This window comes from Gossypium arboreum, chromosome 1, assembly GCF_025698485.1.
Source record: "Gossypium arboreum isolate Shixiya-1 chromosome 1, ASM2569848v2, whole genome shotgun sequence".
Lineage (NCBI taxonomy): Eukaryota > Viridiplantae > Streptophyta > Magnoliopsida > Malvales > Malvaceae > Gossypium > Gossypium arboreum.
The window spans coordinates 58,124,774-58,144,698 of record NC_069070.1 but is presented as its reverse complement, the minus strand read 5'-3'; the positions used below and the strand labels follow the sequence as shown (position 1 = coordinate 58,144,698).

General features: G+C 38.2%; 1 protein-coding gene across 1 annotated transcript; it reads left to right on the top strand.

Moving 5' to 3' along the window:
- Window positions 1–7,397: 7,397 nt before the first annotated feature.
- Window positions 7,398–7,778, top strand: LOC108481710 (ATP synthase subunit beta, chloroplastic-like). Its single transcript, XM_053018499.1, has one exon. The coding sequence runs from the start codon at window positions 7,398–7,400 to the stop codon at window positions 7,776–7,778; it is 381 nt and encodes a 126-aa protein (XP_052874459.1).
- The last annotated feature ends 12,147 nt before the right edge of the window (window positions 7,779–19,925 follow it).

The window sequence follows — 19,925 nt, the reverse complement described above, 5'->3', positions numbered from 1 at the left end:
ATTCAACGGGAGACTCTCTATGTATTGCTTTGTGAGTTTTGTGATGAATATGTGCAGGAACTTGGTTATGTGAATGATGTGTTCATTAAGTGACCAGGATGTGGTAAGGTTATAAACAAGTAAGTTATACATGAGGATGATTTTATGGTGACCTTGTGATCATGGGCCTATACTTGTGATGTATGAAATGTGGTGAAAATGATTTGTGATATGTATGTTAAAATGAGGTTAATACAAAGAAAGTGTGAAAGAGTGAATTAGCAATAAAACTGTTTTGGACAGTAACAGTGACGTGATTTTGAAAAATCACAAAAAATAGTATAAATTGAATCAGAGACTGAATGAGATGTCAAATTAAAGCTTAATGAATATATTTTCATATAAAAGAAACATAGAAAGCAAAGGAGTTCTATATTTTGAGATATTTATGTTTTCATGAGACTGATTCAGAATGATTACATGATCCCCTGTTCTGACTTTGGAAAATCACAAAAATATGGAGAAAAATAATTAGAGGCTAAAAATTATATTTTAAAATCCATAATGAGTCTATTTTCAAGATAAATCAACAAGAACATTATCCGAGTTCATCTTTGTGAGATAATTATTTTTAGTGAAGAGAGGTCAGAACTGTCGAGAAAGTGAAACAGGAAAATTTTAATGAATAAACTGTATAATTGGCTAAACCAAAAATTATGAAAATTTTATGGTGGAATGATATGTGAGTCTAGTTTCAGGAGAAATTTACGGATCTTAATTTGGAGCTCTGTAGCTCGAATTATAAATAATTAAGTGACTATGACTCGTGTGGACAGTTTGATGTGAACATTTATTAGTAAATTGTGAAATCGTACTTACAAGAATGCTATATACATTAAGGATGTGGAATGGAGAGGAGGAGGAGGAGGAAAATAAATATATGTGGAATACATGGAAACTATGGTATATGAAATATTGATATAATTAAATAAATGATATGTGTTTATAAGAAAACAAAAAGAGAATGTTATGTATCATGACATGTATATATATATATATATATATATGACTAGTCTCAATGTAATGCTTGTTGGGTATGGAATTGAATTGAAATGTTTCGAGCAAACATGTTATTCTCATGATCTGAATCGTGGTATTTTATAAAGATATGATCTAGCTTTAAATATGAATGCTTGATGATGAAGCTGAAGATATTTGGTAAGATGATAATCTTGGTATAAATGTATAAGTGGTACTATAATAAACAAGGTAAAATGAGTATGAGAGACACATGTATGATGACATACAAATGCTATGTTTGTGGTTTAATTGAGGATGTATAATCATTAAATGAATACCATGTTATATGCTTTTGATTTTGTATAAGTGTGTAAGAGATCAAGGTTGACCAAAGCTTGGAAAATAGCCTAGGTATATTCCACACAGGCAGAGACACGACCATGTGTCTCAGCCGTGTATGGAACACGACTTTGGGACACGGGCGTGTGGAGCCTTAAAGCATGAAATTTTCAAGATTTTCGTAAGTTCTCGGTTTAGTCCCAAACCCTTTCTAAAGTATCTTTTGGGCTCTGTAGACTCAAATAAGGGACTATGTGTAAGAGAATGAACGCTTTGAAATATGAATAAAATTTTATGGCTTGTATTTTAGTTTAATGTTTGTATGTTTGTCTAGTAACGCCTCATACCTTAGCCTGGCCTCGGATACGGGTAAGGGGTGTTACATAAATATAAGCGTTATTTTTATTATTGCATTGTTATTTGTATACTTTAATATTTTATGAATTATATGAATAACATTATGGACAAGTTCGACAACGATGTGATAAGCGACAAAATCCCAGTTGAACCTTAGGAATAAAATAGGATACGAGTGACATGTCACTAGGACCCCATGTGATATATAAGATTATCTGATCCGGGTGCTGGTCATGTACGTCCTACCGGTGGCTAGGTAGTCTGGCATGTGTTGCGGATACCTGACAGCATGTGTGAGTAGCCCGTGTTTACGTCATGACCGTCAGCTTATGTCAGTAGGCCCATGATTAGCTCAAGAGCGAGCATTTATGTGATATGAAATATGAGATAGCTTTGGCTATGTGGCACTTGTGTGCAAAGACTTTTGGTGTATCTTATTAGTATTCCAAGTGTTCAATGGGTAATACAAAGATTATTTCAGATGTGAAAGGATATGATTATGTTACGAAATTGTACAGGTATGTACTAGAATTCGATTGAGTATGGAATTCATGAATGGTGAGTTCATGAGCATTGTGACAATGTTATTGTGTTAACCTTATGAATAATGGTACATGTGTATATATGTATGGTAAGACTTGTTGATGTTTATGAATCAGACTTTTAGGCCAAATTGAATTGAAATGTGGTATGTTGTATTTCACTTGAAGATGATTCATTGGATATGAGCAAAAAGAAAAGATTGGCATGATTATTCACTAAAGATGGCTATGTTAGTATGAGAATTTAAGAGCTTAGAAAATTGAAAGATCATAAGTTATATGTTTGAAAATTTGTATATATATAATTAATGTGCATGTTTGCCATGAAATTTGAAATGATTTGTTAATTGGTGTAACATATTATAATGGGAAAGATTACGGTTGCCAGGCTAATACCAAGACATGTTGAATTATGGTCATAAATTGAAAAGAGTAATCAATGTGATTTAATAAATTATGATTACGAGACTTAAGAAAATTTATACTATCTTGTAATCATATTATTGAAATGGTAAATTTATTGCATAAGTTGCTTAATATTTACATGTGAACTTACTAACCTATATAGCTTATCCCCTTCGTTTCCCATGTCTTATAGGGTTAATAAGCTAGGTCAGGTTGGAGATTGCTGGAGATTCTATCACACTATCAAGCTATCTCTACGAGTAGTAATGAATTCAAGTATTTTGAGTTTATGGCATGTATAGGGACTTGGTATTGATTCTCTCCCAATTGGTTGGACCGTAGGTGCGATGATTTACTTCACGGGCGAGGTCTCTAGTTCAAGTCCAGGATGGCCCAGCTACGCCAAGGAAAAGAATAGAAGAAGCATCTGACTCCTTCATGCATGCTCCACTTGGCTTGGGGGATATAGCTCAGTTGGTAGAGCTCCGCTCTTGCAATTGGGTCGTTGCGATTACGGGTTGGGTGTCTAATTGTCCAGGCGGTAATGATAGTATCTTGTTGTAATGCCCCATACCCGAGACTGTTGCCGGAGTCAAACACGAGGTGTTAACGGACTTAATTCATTACTTAAACAGCTCATACAATTCATTTTAAAATTTCCAGACAAGCTGGCTAACTGCATCATAGTCGCTTTAAAACTCATATCTCGAGTTACGAAACTCAAAATTCAATTCTGAAAATTTTTCCTGAAACTAGACTCATATATGTATCTACTAATTTTTTTCTAGAATTTTTGGTCAGGCCAATTAGTACAGTTTATTAGTTAAAGAATCCCCTATTTCAGGGTTCGACTACTCTGACCTCTGTGTATTACGAATAAGATATCTCCCTGTACAGAGCTTCAATGACTATGCCGTTTGTCTCTAATAAAACTAGACTCAATAATGAATCTGTACATATAAAGAATAACTTCTAATTATCTTTTTAAAATTTATGGTGAATTTCCAAAGTCAGAACAGGGGATCCAGAAATCACTCTGGCCCTATTTCACAAAAATTTAAACATCTCAAAAAATATAGCTCATATACCTATTTCGCTTCTTCCATATGAACATATACTCATCAAGGTTCGATTTTGTAACTTATTCATTATTTAATTCCATTTCTACTATTTTTAGTGATTTTTCAAATTCACGTCACTACTGCTGTCTGAATCTATTTTATGGTAAAATTTACCTATTTCATGGTTTCCATGGATTAGCTAGTAATTTGACATACATAACACCAAATATGATCATGATTAGCCATTCCAATGGCTACTCATTACGAAGCATTTCCATACCACTCAATAACCATATTATAAGACCATATATACAAAATGATTATAATGCTATAAATGCCATACTCAAAATATACAAGCCATTATGCCAAGATGGTATATGGATAGTGTGAGCGAGCCTCCGACCGTTCCCAATTTCCGAGCTGGCTTGTCAAAACTACAAGGAATGAAAAGGAGGGAGTAAGCATAAATGCTTAATAAGTTCACATGCAAATAGCAAGTAACATAGCCATATAAGCAAACATAAAACATCATTTGCATAATCATCACCAAGACATTCATATCACATTTTCATTTATCATGTTACCATATTGTTGTTATATTGATTTTTCAACCCGAGGGTTAAGAACATACCTGTTCAAAGTACCCATTTCACAACACTTAACAATACGTCCCTTTCATCTTGAGGATTCCTCCATTTCAGTAGAACTTTACCCGTTGAACACATCGGAATATAATTCGGATACATGGAAAGTTTGCACATAAGTGCCACATATGTAGCCAAGCTACCATGTAACCCGCCCATAAGCGAACTCGGACTCAACTCAATGAGCTCGGGCGTTCGCATCCATAGGTGAACTCGGACTCAACTCAATGAGTTCGGATGCCTAGTTACATTTCACGAACTCGGACTCAACTCAACGAGTTCGGACATTCGCATCCATAAGTGAACTCGGACTCAACTCAACGAGCTCGGATGCTCAACCATATCCTAATCTATTCCTAAGGTTCAAACAGGATTTTCCTCGAACACATCTCCTTGCCATCTTCTGTAAAATACCGAAACCAATACTCGGTAGTACTTTATATTTAACAATTAATACACATAATTTGCATTTTATTCGAAAATAACCACAAAGCATAATATTTCATGATAATAATCAGCATCATATCATATAAACAACATTAAATTTCTTAAAATGACAATTATGTTACTACATTTACACATAAACTTACCTCATATGCGAAAATGGCTACTTTTACCATTTCGTTCACAACTTGGTATTTTCCCTATTTTAGCCCGAATTTCAGTTTTCCTTGCTCTATCATTTAAAATATAGTCTAATTAGGACTCACATTATTCAAATTGACCCAAAATCATATTTTGGAAAAATTACAATTTTGCCCCTAAACTTTTGCATATTTACACTTTTGCCCCAAAGCTCGTAAATTAAACTTCAGCCTATTTTCTTATGTTTTATGACATGCTGATCATTTTTCCCTTCTATGGCAACATCAAATTCTCACTCTAACATGTACTTATGACTATTAGGTATTTTTACCGATTAAGCCTTTTTGCTCGTTTTCACTTAAAACTGAGTAGCACAAGTTGTCTAACATAATTTAAAACCTTATATTCTATCATAAAACACAAAAATACAAAAATTTCACCTATGGGTATTTTTCCAAATATAAACCCTAGGTTAAATTATTGCTAGCATAAGCTAAATCGAGCTACCGGGACTTTAAAAACGTAAAAATCATTAAAAACGAGGCTAGAACGGACTTACAATCGAGCTTGGAAACTTGAAAAACCCTAGCCATGGTTTCTCCTTGCTATATTCGGCCATGGGGTTGAAAATGAGCAAAATTGGCTTTTAATTTTGTATTTTAATTCATTTTACCCCTAAATGACCAAAATGCCCTTACTACTAAACTTTCCAAAAATTCCATCCATGTCCAATTTTTGTCCATAGACTTAGAAATTGGTAAAATTCTATTTAAGACCTCCTAATTAATATTTTAAAACAATTTCATACTAGAAACTTCTAGAATGCAAGTTTTGCAAATTATTCGATTTAGTCCCTAATTTCAATTTAAGCACTTTATGCATAAAATTTCTTCACGAAATTTTCACACAATCATGCAATCATATCATAGACCTTAAAATAATAATAAAATAATTATTTCTATCTCAGATTTTGTGGTCACGAAACCACTATTTCGACTAGGCCCAAAATCAGAATATTACACTTGTACCTGAACCGGTGGCTCACTTTTTCTAAGTAATGGGGAAGAGGACTGAAACATGACACTGAAAGAATCTACTAAGACAAAGATGGGCTGTCAAGAACGTAGAAGAGGTAGGATGGGCGGTTGGTCAGATCTAGTATGGATCGTACATGGACGATAGTTGAAGTCGGCGGCTCCCCTAGGTTCCCCCATCTGGGATCCTTGGGGAAGAGGATCAAGTTGGACCTTGCGAACAGCTTGATGCACTATCTCCCTTCAACCCTTTGAGCGAAATGCGGCAAAAGGAAGGAAAATCCATGGACCAACCCCATCGTCTCCACCCCGTAGGAACTACGAGATCACCCCAAAGACGCCTTCAGTATCCAAGGGTCGCGGACTAACCATAGAACCCTGTTCAATAAGTGGAATGCATTAGCTGTCTGCTTTCAAGTTGGGCAGTAAGGGTCGGAGAAGGGTAATCACTCATTCTTAAAACCAGCATTCTTAAGACCAAAGAGTCGAAGGGGGGAAAGCTCTCCGCCGTTCCTGGTTTTCCTGTAGGAGGATCCTCTGGGACCACAAGAATCCTTAGTTAGAATGGGATTCCAACTCAGCACCTTTTGAGATTTTGAGAAGAGTTGCTCTTTGGAGAGCCTGAGACGATGAAAGTTGTAAGTCGTGTTCGGGGAGTTATTGTCTATCGTTGGCCTCTATGGTAGAATCATCGGGGCACGAGAGGCGGTGGTTTACCCTGTGGCGGATGTCGTTGTATCGAGTAGTTGGATTATAGTCTCTTACCATAAAAATGGTTGCATGCGCAGCGGCACCGACTATCAGAAATCCACCAATCCACATGTGATGTGTGAACAATGACTATTGTGTACCATAGTCAGTAGCTAGATATGGATAAGGGGGCATGGAATACATATGGTGAGCTACAACAATGGTTAAAGAGCCTAACATAGCTAAGTTAAGAGATAATTGAGCATGCCATGATGTTGTTAGGATTTCATATAGTTCTTTATGCCCTAAACCCTAAACCCTAAACCATAAAAATGGCCTTTACGTAAGGATTACATTGCCCCCAATTTTTATGAAATACAAGACGCCCATTGAATGATAAGAAACTAATTACAACTTCGAATATTCAAGGAATATTTGTACATTCTCTTCTAGCTCAAACAGAGGAATTGAGGTTTCATTCGTATTCTTATGGATAGGCTAATAAATAAAAAGAAATAAAAGACAATACATCATTGAGATTCTCGATTTTTGAAGAGACTTTTTTATTTATTTTATTTCGGATGAGCCGAGACAATAGGATGAACAAAAAGGGTTGGATGGGACCAACGAAATCGTGCGCTAACCCCCATTTCTTATTGAATTAACCGATCAACCTCCTGTCGAAGATTTATTTTGTATTAGATAATTTTGGAAAAAAAAATTGACATATTTCACTTTATTATGAAAATAAATCCTACTACTTCTGTTCCTAGAGTTTCCACGCTTGAAAAAGAAAATCTGGGGCGTATTTCTCAAATCATTGGTCCAGTATTGGATGTAGCCTTTACCCTGGGCAAGATGCCTAATATTTACAACGCCCTAGTAGTTAAGGGTCAAGATATCGCCGGTCAACAAATTAATGCAACTTGTGAGGTACAACAATTATTAGGAAATAATCGAGTTAGAGCTGTAGCTATGAGCGCTACAGATGGTCTAACGAGAGGAATGGAAGTGATTGACATGGGAGCTGCACTAAGTGTTCCAGTCGGCGGAGCGACCCTAGGACGAATTTTTAACGTGCTTGGGGAGCCTGTTGATAATTTAGGTCCTGTAGATATCTAGCTACTGACTATGGTACACAATTGTCATTGTTCACACATCACATGTGGATTGGTGGATTCGATAGTGGGTGCAGCAAGCATGCACCATTTTTATGGTAAGAGACTATGATCCAACTACTCGATACAACGATCTATTAGATCGTGTCCTTAGGCATCGTGATGCAATCATATCACATCTCAACTGGGTATGTATATTTCTAGGCTTTCACAGTTTTGGTTTGTATATTCATAATGATACCATGAGTGCTTTAGGGCGTCCACAAGATATGTTTTCAGATACCGCTATATAATTACAACGCGTCTTTGCTCAATGGATACAAAACACCCATACTTTAGCTTTTTGGTGCAACGGCTCACGGTGCAACAATGAGCACCGATTTGACCTAGGGAGGTGGTGATTTAGTGGCGATGAGGGGCAAAGTTATTCATGTGTTAATGCCCTCTTGTGAATGTGATGTTAATATGTTTTAATAGGCTAAGTATAATGTTTTAAGCATGATAAATGATGGCATGAGAATGACATATTATTGTCTTAGTTGTGAGTGTTTGGTTGCCTAAGTATGATATGTTTTGTGTAACACCCTGAATTTGGGCCTTGAGCATGGGAGCGGTTGAAGGCAGCTTATAATATTTTGTTGTGCTTGTAAATTTCGTTAATGAAGGCTTGTTTTAGTGGTTAAGTGTGCTGAGAAGTGTTGGAGAAGTCCTGGGTTCAAACCTGGACTCTAGCAAAAATTTTGGTTTAAGGTGAATCAAACCCTGGGTGTAGTAGGTAGGCCTTAAGAATATTGTTGGAGAATTTGTGCCACAAAAAGCCTTGTGGTCTAGTGGCAAAGTAGCGTCACATAAGAGGCAGGAGGGTGGTGTCAGAGAGTTGGTAAAGGAGGTCTAGGGTTCGAAACTCATGGCAAGCAAAGAGCATTTATTTTGCTAACAGTGGCAAGAGTTGGTGTTGAATTTAAACTCGATGATGGAGGATCCCACATCGTGAAACTAACATAAGAGTGGATGCTGGTCGGCTTTAAATAGAGAGAACCATGAGGAGAGTAAAGGTACCTTTCTTGGCTGATCCATTTCGCTTTATGGCGTGCTCGTTTGGGTTGGGCGTCGGCTAAGAGTGCTCGGAGCACGGATTAACTCCAGTCTCCTATCAGGTGTGTATTTTCTCGCTACTCTAGCTGCAGGATGGCTACTTCGGGCTGCGATGGGCCGAAAAGGGTCATGTGGGCCCAATTAGATAAGTTGTTTGATTGTGTAGTAAATATTGGACTAGGCTAAGTGAATTTCATATCTGTGGCTAGATTTGGGCTAAAAGGGCCACACGAGCGTGTGGGCCCATTTGGGCTGAGAATAGGCTTTAGGCCCATTCGTATTGTTATCCCTATTTAGAATACTTCTGTTTACCAAATTACTAAAATGCCCTCAATTTGTAAAATTACTAAAATACCCCTGGTTTGTAAAATTACCAAAATACCCCTGGTTTGTAAAATTACGAAAATACCCCTAGTTTGTGAAATTACCAAAATACCCCTAATTTGTGAAATTACTAAAATACCCTCGACTTGTAAAATTACCAAAATACCCTTGATTTGTGAAATTACTGAAATACCCTCGACTTGTAAAATTACCAAAATACCCTTGGTTTACAAAATTACCAAAATACCCCTAGTTTGTAAAATTACCAAAATACCCCTTAGTTGTGAAACTACCGACATACCCTTAGTTTGCAAAATTACTGAAATACCCTCGATTTGTAAAATTACTGAAATACCCTCGACTTGTAAAAATTACCAAAGTACCCCCAATTTATAGAATTACCGTTTCACCCTCGATTTACAAAATTATTGAAATACCCCTGTAGGGTAGAATTACCGAAATACCCTTGTAAGGTAAAATTACTGAATACCCCTGTAGGGTAGAATTACCGAAATACCCTTGTAAGGTAAAATTACTAAAATACCCCTGTAGGGTAGAATTATCGAGATACCCTTGTGGGGTAAAATTACCATTTTGCCCTTAAGGTGTTAAATGATTGTTTTGCCCTTGTGGGCAAGTGACTGACTTGGACTGTGTGGTTGATGGATTTGATTGTGAATATATGTTGGTGATATGAATGACTTGACTGTGATTGTTTGATTCAAATATGGGCATGACATTCTGCATACATGACATGTTGCATGGGTTGGGTTTTATAAAAATGGAGGAAGTGCTAAAGGGCTTTGCCCTGGGCCATCGAAAAGGGCTTTCGCGATTTTCGAAAAGGGCTTTGCCCGGTTTATCAAAAGGGCTTTGCCCGATTATTAAAAGAGGCTAGGCCTCGGTTATATGATAAAGCGACTATGTTGCCGTGGAGAGTTTGGTTGCGTGGGTTGAGTTATTCCCACATGGAGAGCTTGGTTGGTACGGGTGGAGAGTAGCGGATGGTGGGTTGAGTAGTCTCCCAAATGGGCTTGCATACATTCATTGGTATTTCATGTGATAGTGAAATGGGCCTATGGGCCTTATCGTTTCTGATAAAGGCTTGACCCGATGATATGATTTATGAAAAGGCTTGACCCGAAGAAGATTAAACGAAAGGCTTGGTCCAAATATATGTCGAGACCGAATAGGGCTTTTGTGACCTTAAAACGACCCTAGTCGAAATGTGGTTTCGGGACCACAAAACCGAGGCATAAAAATAATTTAATATTTATTTTATTGCCTATAATGTGTGTTAACCCATGTGTGACATTTTTATGCTTTGATTTAGAGTTATAAATGTGAATTTCACTAGAAAGGACCTAGTAGTAAACTTTGAAAGTATGATGGGAAATGTGTGATGACTAATTAAAGCATGCATGCAAAACAATGGACTTGCATGTCAAATCCCCCAATAGCTAGTGGCCAGCCATGACAAGGAATTATGGGCAAAAATCATGTCATGAAACATGTTTGGTAAGTGGGTTATGTTGGAATAAATAAAATAAGGAGTATGGAATAAAAAAAAATGTGTGTGTGTGAAGGCTTCTCCTCCCCATTCTTTGTGTAGGTAGGAAAGAAAACAAAAATTTTGTTCATCCATTTTCACTCTCTTTTGGCCGAAAATACTAAGGATAAGGAGGAGTTTTGCTTCATACTTGGTTTGGAAGAGGATTAGGAAGAGGTTGGCTATACTTGCATCAAGATTAAGGTATGTTTGAGGTTGTGCCATGAGATTCATGCATGTTTTTAGTTGCTAGCTTGATGTTCTTGTTAGCCCATGGTTCAAATCTTTGTTATGTCATGGGAATGAAATTCGCCAAAGTGAATATGGTGTTAATGCCATTGCATGCTAAATATCAAGCTTGATAATGATACATGTGATGGAGGATTGAGGATTCTTAGATTTTCTTTTAGCATTTTTTGAATGAGATATTAAGTTCTTTGTTTTACCATGACCAAATTGAAATGGTATGGTGTTGTGGTATTCGCCATGTTATATCCATAAGTATGATTCATGCATGTTGCATGGTAAGTAAGATTTAAGCTTTGGATATGTGTATATATTTGGATATAAGCCACTTGAGAATTTGGCTCTAGCATATATATATGTATATATGTTACTTTACGATGTATTGGTATGACATATATGCTATTTCAAGGTGTATATTTGCTTGTGATGATGTCTCGATTATGAAGTAAATGAGAGATGTGCAATGAGTTATGATATGTAATGCGTTAGTAGTAAAATGTATGCTGTTTTGTGTGGTATTAAGTGTATAATTGGCCTCAAATTGGACATGTATATTCGGCCACATGAGGGGAAATTGGTGTGCATGCATTCGGTTAGAGGCAAGCATATTGATGCCTATTCTTGGCTTAGAAAATTCGCTAAGAGGAATATTAACTAATGTGTTGAGTTCGATTCATGATTTCGTACATATGCGACTTTGATGCCTAATGAGTATATATATTGGCTAAGTATCTTGAATTCCTCTTCGATGCTCACATGATAAAACCAATTTATTTGTTAAATTAAGCTCAAGAGCAAAGGGAGCTAAATCCGATAAGGGAAGGAAAAAGTCGTGGAATAGCCGTCGAAATCGTTCGACCACGTCCGAGGTAAGTTCTTGAGCAATAGAGCTTAAATTTGAATTGATTAGATCATGTTTAAAGCAAATTAAAATCATGCTCTTTGTGTGTGGCTATTGAGCCGAAATTACAAATGTGATAAGTGACTTGTGTCGAATTTTGCTAATGAAAATGAAATGTGAATGTGTTATGGTTTATTGATAAATGTACATGGTTATTGAATGATATCCGGGCTAAGTCCGAAGGCTTTGTGCTAAGTGACTAAATCCGGACTAAGATCCGACGGCATACGTGCGAGTTACTAAATCCGGACTAAGATCCGAAGGCTTTCGAGCAAGCTACTAAATCCGGGTTGAGTCCCAAAGGCATTCGATGCGAATTTATCAGTAACGGGCTATGTCCCGAAGGCATTTGAATGTGTAGCCATATCTGGTTAAACTCCAAAATACGTGATTCAAGAATGAATGAACCTGCTGTAAAATTTCAGCTAATACGCTTGAAAATTCCAGCAACGAGGTATGTTCGTATGTGCTTTGGAATAGTTGATTCCCTTCGAATAATATTCGCTCAATCGAGAAATGAGCTTTCGGCATTTGGCTAAGATGAACCCTTATGTATGAATATAGGGGTTGGAATGTGAAATAAGTATGATATTGAGAATTTGTGCATATGAAATTATCCGTTAGCTATATGAATGTTATGCTTTTGTTGTGCTGGAATCCCTTGCTCTAACTCACTAAGCATAAATTGCTTACTCCGTTTCTCTGTCTATAGATTTTGGCTCGTCAGCTATCGGACTCGGGATTTCTAGAAGTCGAAGTCTCCCACACTATCAAAGTCCCTTTCGGTATATATTTTGGTTGGATTTTGAAATGGCATGTATAGGACTACCCTTTTGTTGCGTTTTAAGTACTTTTGTGATGTATGTGTGTACGACCATGCGAAAATGGCTCGTAAAAGTGGAGTATGGCATTAGACCATTTGTGCTTATGTATATATGTATGGTTTTATGATGTTACTACGGACTGAATGGAAGTGTGAGCAAATGATCAGCCATTGGAATGGCTAAAAATGATTCTATGTGGACCTATGTATGACAAAACTTTAGTTGGTCCATAGAAACCACGAAATAGGTAAGGTTTACCTGAAAAACAGATGCTGACAGCAGCAGTGGTGTGGATTTGAAAAATCACTAAAACTTTTAGGAATGGAATTAAATAGTGAATAAATTATGTAAATGAACCTTGGTGAATCGACTTTCATATGGAAGAAACGAAACGGTCATATGAATTATATGTTAAGAAATATTAAAGTTCTCGTGAAACAGGGCCAGAACAGTTTCTGGATCCCCTGTTCCAACTTTAGAAATTCATTGTAAATTAACCAGAGATAATTATGAGTCATTCCATATATGTATAGATTCCTCTCTGAGTCTAGTTTCTATAGAAATAAACGGAATCAGCATTGAAGCCCTGTACAGGGAGATATCCAATTCGTAACGCACGAAGGTCAGTGTAGTTGATCCCTGCAATAGGGGAGACTTTAACTAATAAACTGTACTAATTGGCCCGACCAAAAATTCTAGAAAAAAATATGTTGATGGACTTATGAGTCTAGTTTCAGGGAAAAATTACGAAACTGATTTTCGAGCTTTAAAACTCAAGATATGATTTTTGAAGCGACAGTGATGCAGTAACCAGCTAGTCTGGAAAATTTTTATGGATTTGTGAAAACAATTTAATGAGTTTGTGTGCACCTTTTGTTCGACTCGAACGGGCTCGGTGCACGGGTGTTACAATTTTATTGGTATCGAGCTACGGATTAGTCGATTCTAGGACTACCGTAATGTGTTGGGTCTAGCTATACATGCCATTTTATGTGATTATTTGATAGTGTGGTGATTTCGACAATTGAAATGTGTTTATTTATAGTAATGGATCCCAATCCCGACCGAAGCGGTGGTGATGATCTTGAGAGTGTAGCGCTGCTCCCAAGACAAGGGACAGCTCGGCGGACTCTCAACCTAATGCTAGTAATCCTAATGATGAAGCTAGACAAGCTTTCTATAGCGTGATGAATGATTGGTTTAACCAATACATTCGAACAAATCTACTATTCCACAACCTCCTTTCCCAACAAATACAACCCCAAGACCTACAATGCCTCCGAATCGACCAAATAAGGTCAAGTAAGCCCCAGATTGATAGAATCCGGAAACACGGGGCTACTGAATTTAAGGCTACGGATAGCGACGACGACGAGCAAGCTGAATTTTGGTTGGACAACACTCTCCGGGTACTCGATGAGCTATCTTGTACACCTGATGAATGCCTAAAGTGTACTAACTCCTTGCTACGCGATTCTGCCTACTATTGGTGGAGTACTCTGACTTCTGTTGTGTCCCGAGAGCAAGTAACTTGGGAGTTTTTCCAAACTGAGTTTCGAAAGAAGTATATCAGTCAAAGATTTGTTGATCAAAAACGGAAGGAATTTCTTGAGCTTAAGCAAGGTTCTATGTCAGTTACTGACTACGAGCGAAAATTTGTTAGACTTAGTAGATACGCTCGGGAATGTGTTTCGTCAGAGGCTATCATGTGTAAACGCTCGAGGACGGGCTGAATGAAGATATAAAATGTTCGTTGGCATTCTTGAAATCGAAAGTTCGTAGTACTTGTCGAGCGAGCTTGTAAAGCCGAGGAGCTTAGAAAAGAAAAACAAAAAGTTGATGTGGGGCTGGAGAGTTTCAGTAAAAGATCCTCGGAAAGTCTCTTCAACAAGCATCGAAGAAATTTCGAGATGATGTGGGCGGTCTAGAGGCACCGGGCCTTTTAGGCGAGATCGTGATCGACCCCAATGGGTACACGAGGCACCGGTTGCGGTGTTGGGAATGAACGTCGAGATAGAGCGAGTGTCGACATTGTGGCAAATGGCATTCGGAAGTTGTAGATTCCGTGACCGCTCTGTTACAAGTGCGGATCAGTTGACCACTTCATTAAAGATTGCCCGAGGTTGTCTGAACAGAATGTAGATCAGAGTGGGAAACCGGGCGCTACCACTGCTCGAGGTAGACCATCTAGAAATATGGGCAATGCTAGTGGTGGTCAGAGAGGATCTAGAGATGCTATGACCAGATTCGAGGCTCGCGCTCTTGCTAGAGCTTATGCTATACGTGCCCGCGAGGATGCTTCATCGCCAGATGTTATTACGGGTACTTTCACTCTCTTTGATACTAATGTGATTGCTTTGATTGATCCTGGTTCCACTCATTCTTATATATGCGAAACCTTAGCATCCAGTAAGACTTTACCTATTGAGTCTACTGAGTTCGTAATTCAGGTGTCAAATCCTTTGGGTCGTTACGTCTTTGTTCGACAAAGTGTGTAAGAAATGCCCCTAGTAATTGAGGTTCTGTTTTCCGTGGACTTGATGCTTTTGCCGTTCGATGAATTTAATGTTATTCTTGGGTTGGATTGGTTGACCGTGCATGATGCGGTTGTGAATTGCAAAAGCAAGACTATTGATTTGAGATACGCAAATAACGAGATGATCCGGGTTGAGTCTACGGACTTGAGGGGTTGCCGGTTGTAATATCATCAATGTTGGCCCGTAAATATGTAAGAAAAGGGTGCGAAGCATACCTTGCGTATGTACTTGATGATAAGGAGTTAGAAATAAAACACGAATCTGCTTGGTGGTTTGTGAATACCGGATGTTTTTCGAAGAATTGCGGGTTTGCCACTGTTCGGAGATAGAGTTTGGTATTGAGCTTGTACAGGACCACACCGATTTCGATAGCTCCGTATCGTATGGCACCAACGGAATTAAAGGAGTTGAAAGCTCGGTTGCAAGAGTTGGTGGATAAAGGTTTTGCTCGCCTGAGTTTTTCACCTTGGGTGCACGGTGTTGTTTGTGAAAAGAAGGACGGAACCATGAGGTTGTGCATCGACTATCGTCGACAATAAAGTGACAATAAAGAACAAATATCCGTTACAGCGTATCGATGATTTGTTCGATCAACTAAAGGGAGCCTCAGTGTTCTCAAAAATAGATTTGAGATCGGGCTATTATCAGTTGCGAATCCCAGATTCGGACATACCCAAAACTACCTTCAGAACGAGATATGGTCACTACGAGTTCTTAGTGATGCCATTTGGGCTCACTAATGCCCTGCGGTATTTATGGATTTGATGAATCGGATCTTGAGATCATATTTGGATCGGTTCGTAGTTGTGTTCATTGCGACATCTTGGTCTATTCAAGAGATGAGACCGAACATGCGAGCACCGAGATTAGTGTTGCAAATTTTACGGCATAAGCGGTTATATGCTAAGTTCACAAGTGTGAGTTCGGTTAAGAGGTTAGCTTCTTGGGTCATGTGGTATCAGTATCGGGTATTCGAGTCGACCGAGCAAAATTTCAGCCATACTTAGCTGAAACCTCCAAGAAATATTACCGAGGTTCGGAGCTTTTTGGGACTTGCGGTTACTACCGACGGTTTGTAAAAGGATTCTCGATGATAGCCACACCATGGCTTAAAGCGAGAAAGATGTCAAGTTTGAATGGACAAAAAGTGTCGAAAAGTTTCGACCAATTGAAAACTCATTTGTGGAAGCTCCGATTACTAATACTGACCGAATCGGCAAAGAGTTTGTCATCTATAGTGACGCCTCCCTACTTGGGTTAGGTTGCGTATTGATGCAAGAAGGTCGAGTTGTGGCCTATCGTCGAGACAATTAAAGCCACATGAGAAAAATTATCCGACCCATGATCTCGAATTGGTCGCCATCGTATTCGCCTTAAAGATATGGCGACATTACTTATTTGGTGAGAAGTGCCATGTGTATTCGGATCACAAAAGTCTCAAATATTTGATGACTCAAAGAGACTTAAATCTGCGACAAAGGCGTTGGCTCGAGTTGTTAAAAGATTATGAGCTTGTCATTGATTATCACCGGGAAAGGCTAATGTGGTTGCGGACGCCTTAAGTCGAAAATCCTTGTTTGCTTTATGAGCTATGAATGTATACTTGTCCATTACGCGGACAATGTGTTAGTAGCTGAATTAAAGGCCAAACCATTGTTGACTCATCAAATTTGTGAAGCTTAGAAAGTTGATGAGGAGTTGCTTGCAAAGCGAATTTGAGTGTGTTCGAACAAGGAATCGGAGTTTCAAATTGATGATGACGATTGTTTGAGGTTGAAGTCGTTTGTGTGCTCCAAAGAATTTGGAACTTATTTCGATAATTCTGAACGAAGCCCATTGTAGCCGAATGGCAATCCACCCGAGGAGTACGAAGATGTACAACGATTTGAAAGCGTCGGTTTTGGTGGCACGGTATGAAACGAGACACCTCAGACTTTGTTTCGAGATGTTTAATATGTCAACAAGTGAAAGCGGAACATCAAGTGCCTTGAGGTTACTTCACCGATCACGATACCGAGTGGAAATGGGATCGAGTCACAATGGACTTTGTGTCCGGACCGCCATTGTCGACAAGTAAGAAGGATGCGATTTGGGTTGTCATTGATAGATTGACTAAGTTGGCTCACTTTATCCACATGCGTCACGGATTTTTCATTGGATAAACTAGCTGAATTGTACGTTTCTCAGTTGTGAGATTACACGGGTACCGATTTACATTGTGTCGGATAGAGATCCGAGTTTCACCTCGCGATTTTGGAAGAAATTGCGAAGCTTTGGGTACCAAGTTGCATTTTAGCACCGCCTTTCACCCCCAAACCGATGGTCAATCCGGCGGATAATTCGAGATACTTGAGGATATGTTGAGATGTTGCATCCTCGAGTTCGATGGTTCATGGGAGCGGTACCTACCTTTGATTGAATTCGCCACAACAATAGTTTTCAATCAAGTATTAAGATGGCGCCTTACGAGGCTTTGTGCGGGCGTAAATGCCGTACACCATTGTTTTGGACCGAGCTCGGTGAAAACAAAATTTTGAGTGGATTTGATTAAAGATGCTGAATGAAGGTAAAGGTAATCTGTGAAAGTCTAAAAGCGCCACAGATCGTCGTAAATCGACTGTGATTTGAAAGCGAAAGGACATTGAGTATCGGGTTGGAGATAAAGTGCTTCTTAAAGTTTCGCCGTGGAAAAAGATACTCAGATTCGCCATAAGGGCAAGTTGAGCCGAGATTCATTGGGCCGTCTGAAATCTCCGAACGAGTTGGCCCGATTCATGTATCATTTGATTTTGCCCCGAAGTCGAAAAGATTCACAGCGTCTTCCATGTTTCAATGCTTCGACGCTATAGATCGATCCGTCGACGTAATTAGTCCATCGAGGTTGAAATTCAAGCCGATATGAGTTATGAAGAAGAACCGATTCGTATCCTAGCTCGTGAAGTGAAAGAGTTGCGAAACAAAAGGGTTCCGCTAGTGAAAGTGTTATGGCTCAAACACGGGATAGAAGAAGCTACTTGGGAACCCGAGAACTCTATGAAAGAGCGATATCCAAACCTATTTACGGTAAGATTTTCGGGACGAAAATTTCTAAAGTGGGGAGAGTTGTGACACCTTAAAACGACCCTAGTCAAAATGTGGTTTCGGGACCACAAAATCGAGGCATAAAAATAATTTAATATTTATTTTATTGCCTATAATGTGTGTTAACCCATGTGTGACATTTTTATGCTTTGATTTAGAGTTATAAATGTGAATTTCACTAGAAAGGACCTAGTAGTAAACTTTGAAAGTATGATGGGGAAATGTGTGATGACTAATTAAAGCATGCATGCAAAACAATGGACTTGCATGTCAAATCCCCCCCCAATAGCTAGTGGCCGGCCATGACAAGGAATTATGGGCAAAAATCATGTCATGAAACATGTTTGGTAAGTGGGTTATGTTGGAATAAATAAAATAAGGAGTATGGAAAAAAAAATGTGTGTGTGTGAAGGCTTCTCCCTCCCCATTGCCGTGTAGGTAGGAAAGAAAACAAAAAATTTTGTTCATCCATTTTCACTCTCTTTTTGGCCGAAAATACTAAGGATAAGGAGGGAGTTTTGCTTCATACTTGGTTTGGAAGAGGATTAGGAAGAGGTTGGCTATACTTGCATCAAGATTAAGGTATGTTTGAGGTTGTGCCATGAGATTCATGCATGTTTTTAGTTGCTAGCTTGATGTTCTTGTTAGCCCATGGTTCAAATCTTTGTTATGTCATGGGAATGAAATTCGGCCAAAGTGAATATGGTGTTAATGCCATTGCATGCTAAATATCAAGCTTGATAATGATACATGTGATGGAGGATTGAGGATTCTTAGATTTTCTTTTAGCATTTTTTGAATGAGATACTAAGTTCTTTGTTTTACCATGACCAAATTGAAATGGTATGGTGTTGTGGTATTCGCCATGTTATATCCATAAGTATGATTCATGCATGTTGCATGGTAAGTAAGATTTAAGCTTTGGATATGTGTATATATTTGGATATAAGCCACTTGAGAATTCGGCTCTAGCATATATATATGTATATATGTTACTTTACGATGTATTGGTATGACATATATGCTATTTCAAGGTGTATATTTGCTTGTGATGATGTCTCGATTATGAAGTAAATGAGAGATGTGCAATGAGTTATGATATGTAATGCGTTAGTAGTAAAATGTATGCTGTTTTGTGTGGTATTAAGTGTATAATTGGCCTCAAATTGGACATGTATATTCGGCCACATGAGGGAAATTGGTGTGCATGCATTCGGTTAGAGGCAAGCATATTGATGCCTATTCTTGGCTTAGAAAATTCGCTAAGAGGAATATTAACTAATGTGTTGAGTTAGATTCATGATTTACGTACATATCGACTTTGATGCCTAATGAGTATATATATTGGCTAAGTATCTTGAATTCCTCTTCGATGCTCACATGATAAAACCAATTTATTTGTTAAATTAAGCTCAAGAGCAAAGGGAGCTAAATCCGATAAGGGAAGGAAAAAGTCGTGGAATAGCCGTCGAAATCGTTCGACCACGTCCGAGGTAAGTTCTTGAGCAATAGAGCTTAAATTCGAATTGATTAGATCATGTTTAAAGCAAATTAAAATCATGCTCTTTGTGTGTGGCTATTGAGCGAAATTACA

Excerpts from the sequence above, each read along its gene's own strand:
- LOC108481710 (XM_053018499.1), top strand. The coding sequence starts at position 7,398 with ATGAAAATAAATCCTACTACTTCTGTTCCTAGAGTTTCCACGCTTGAA.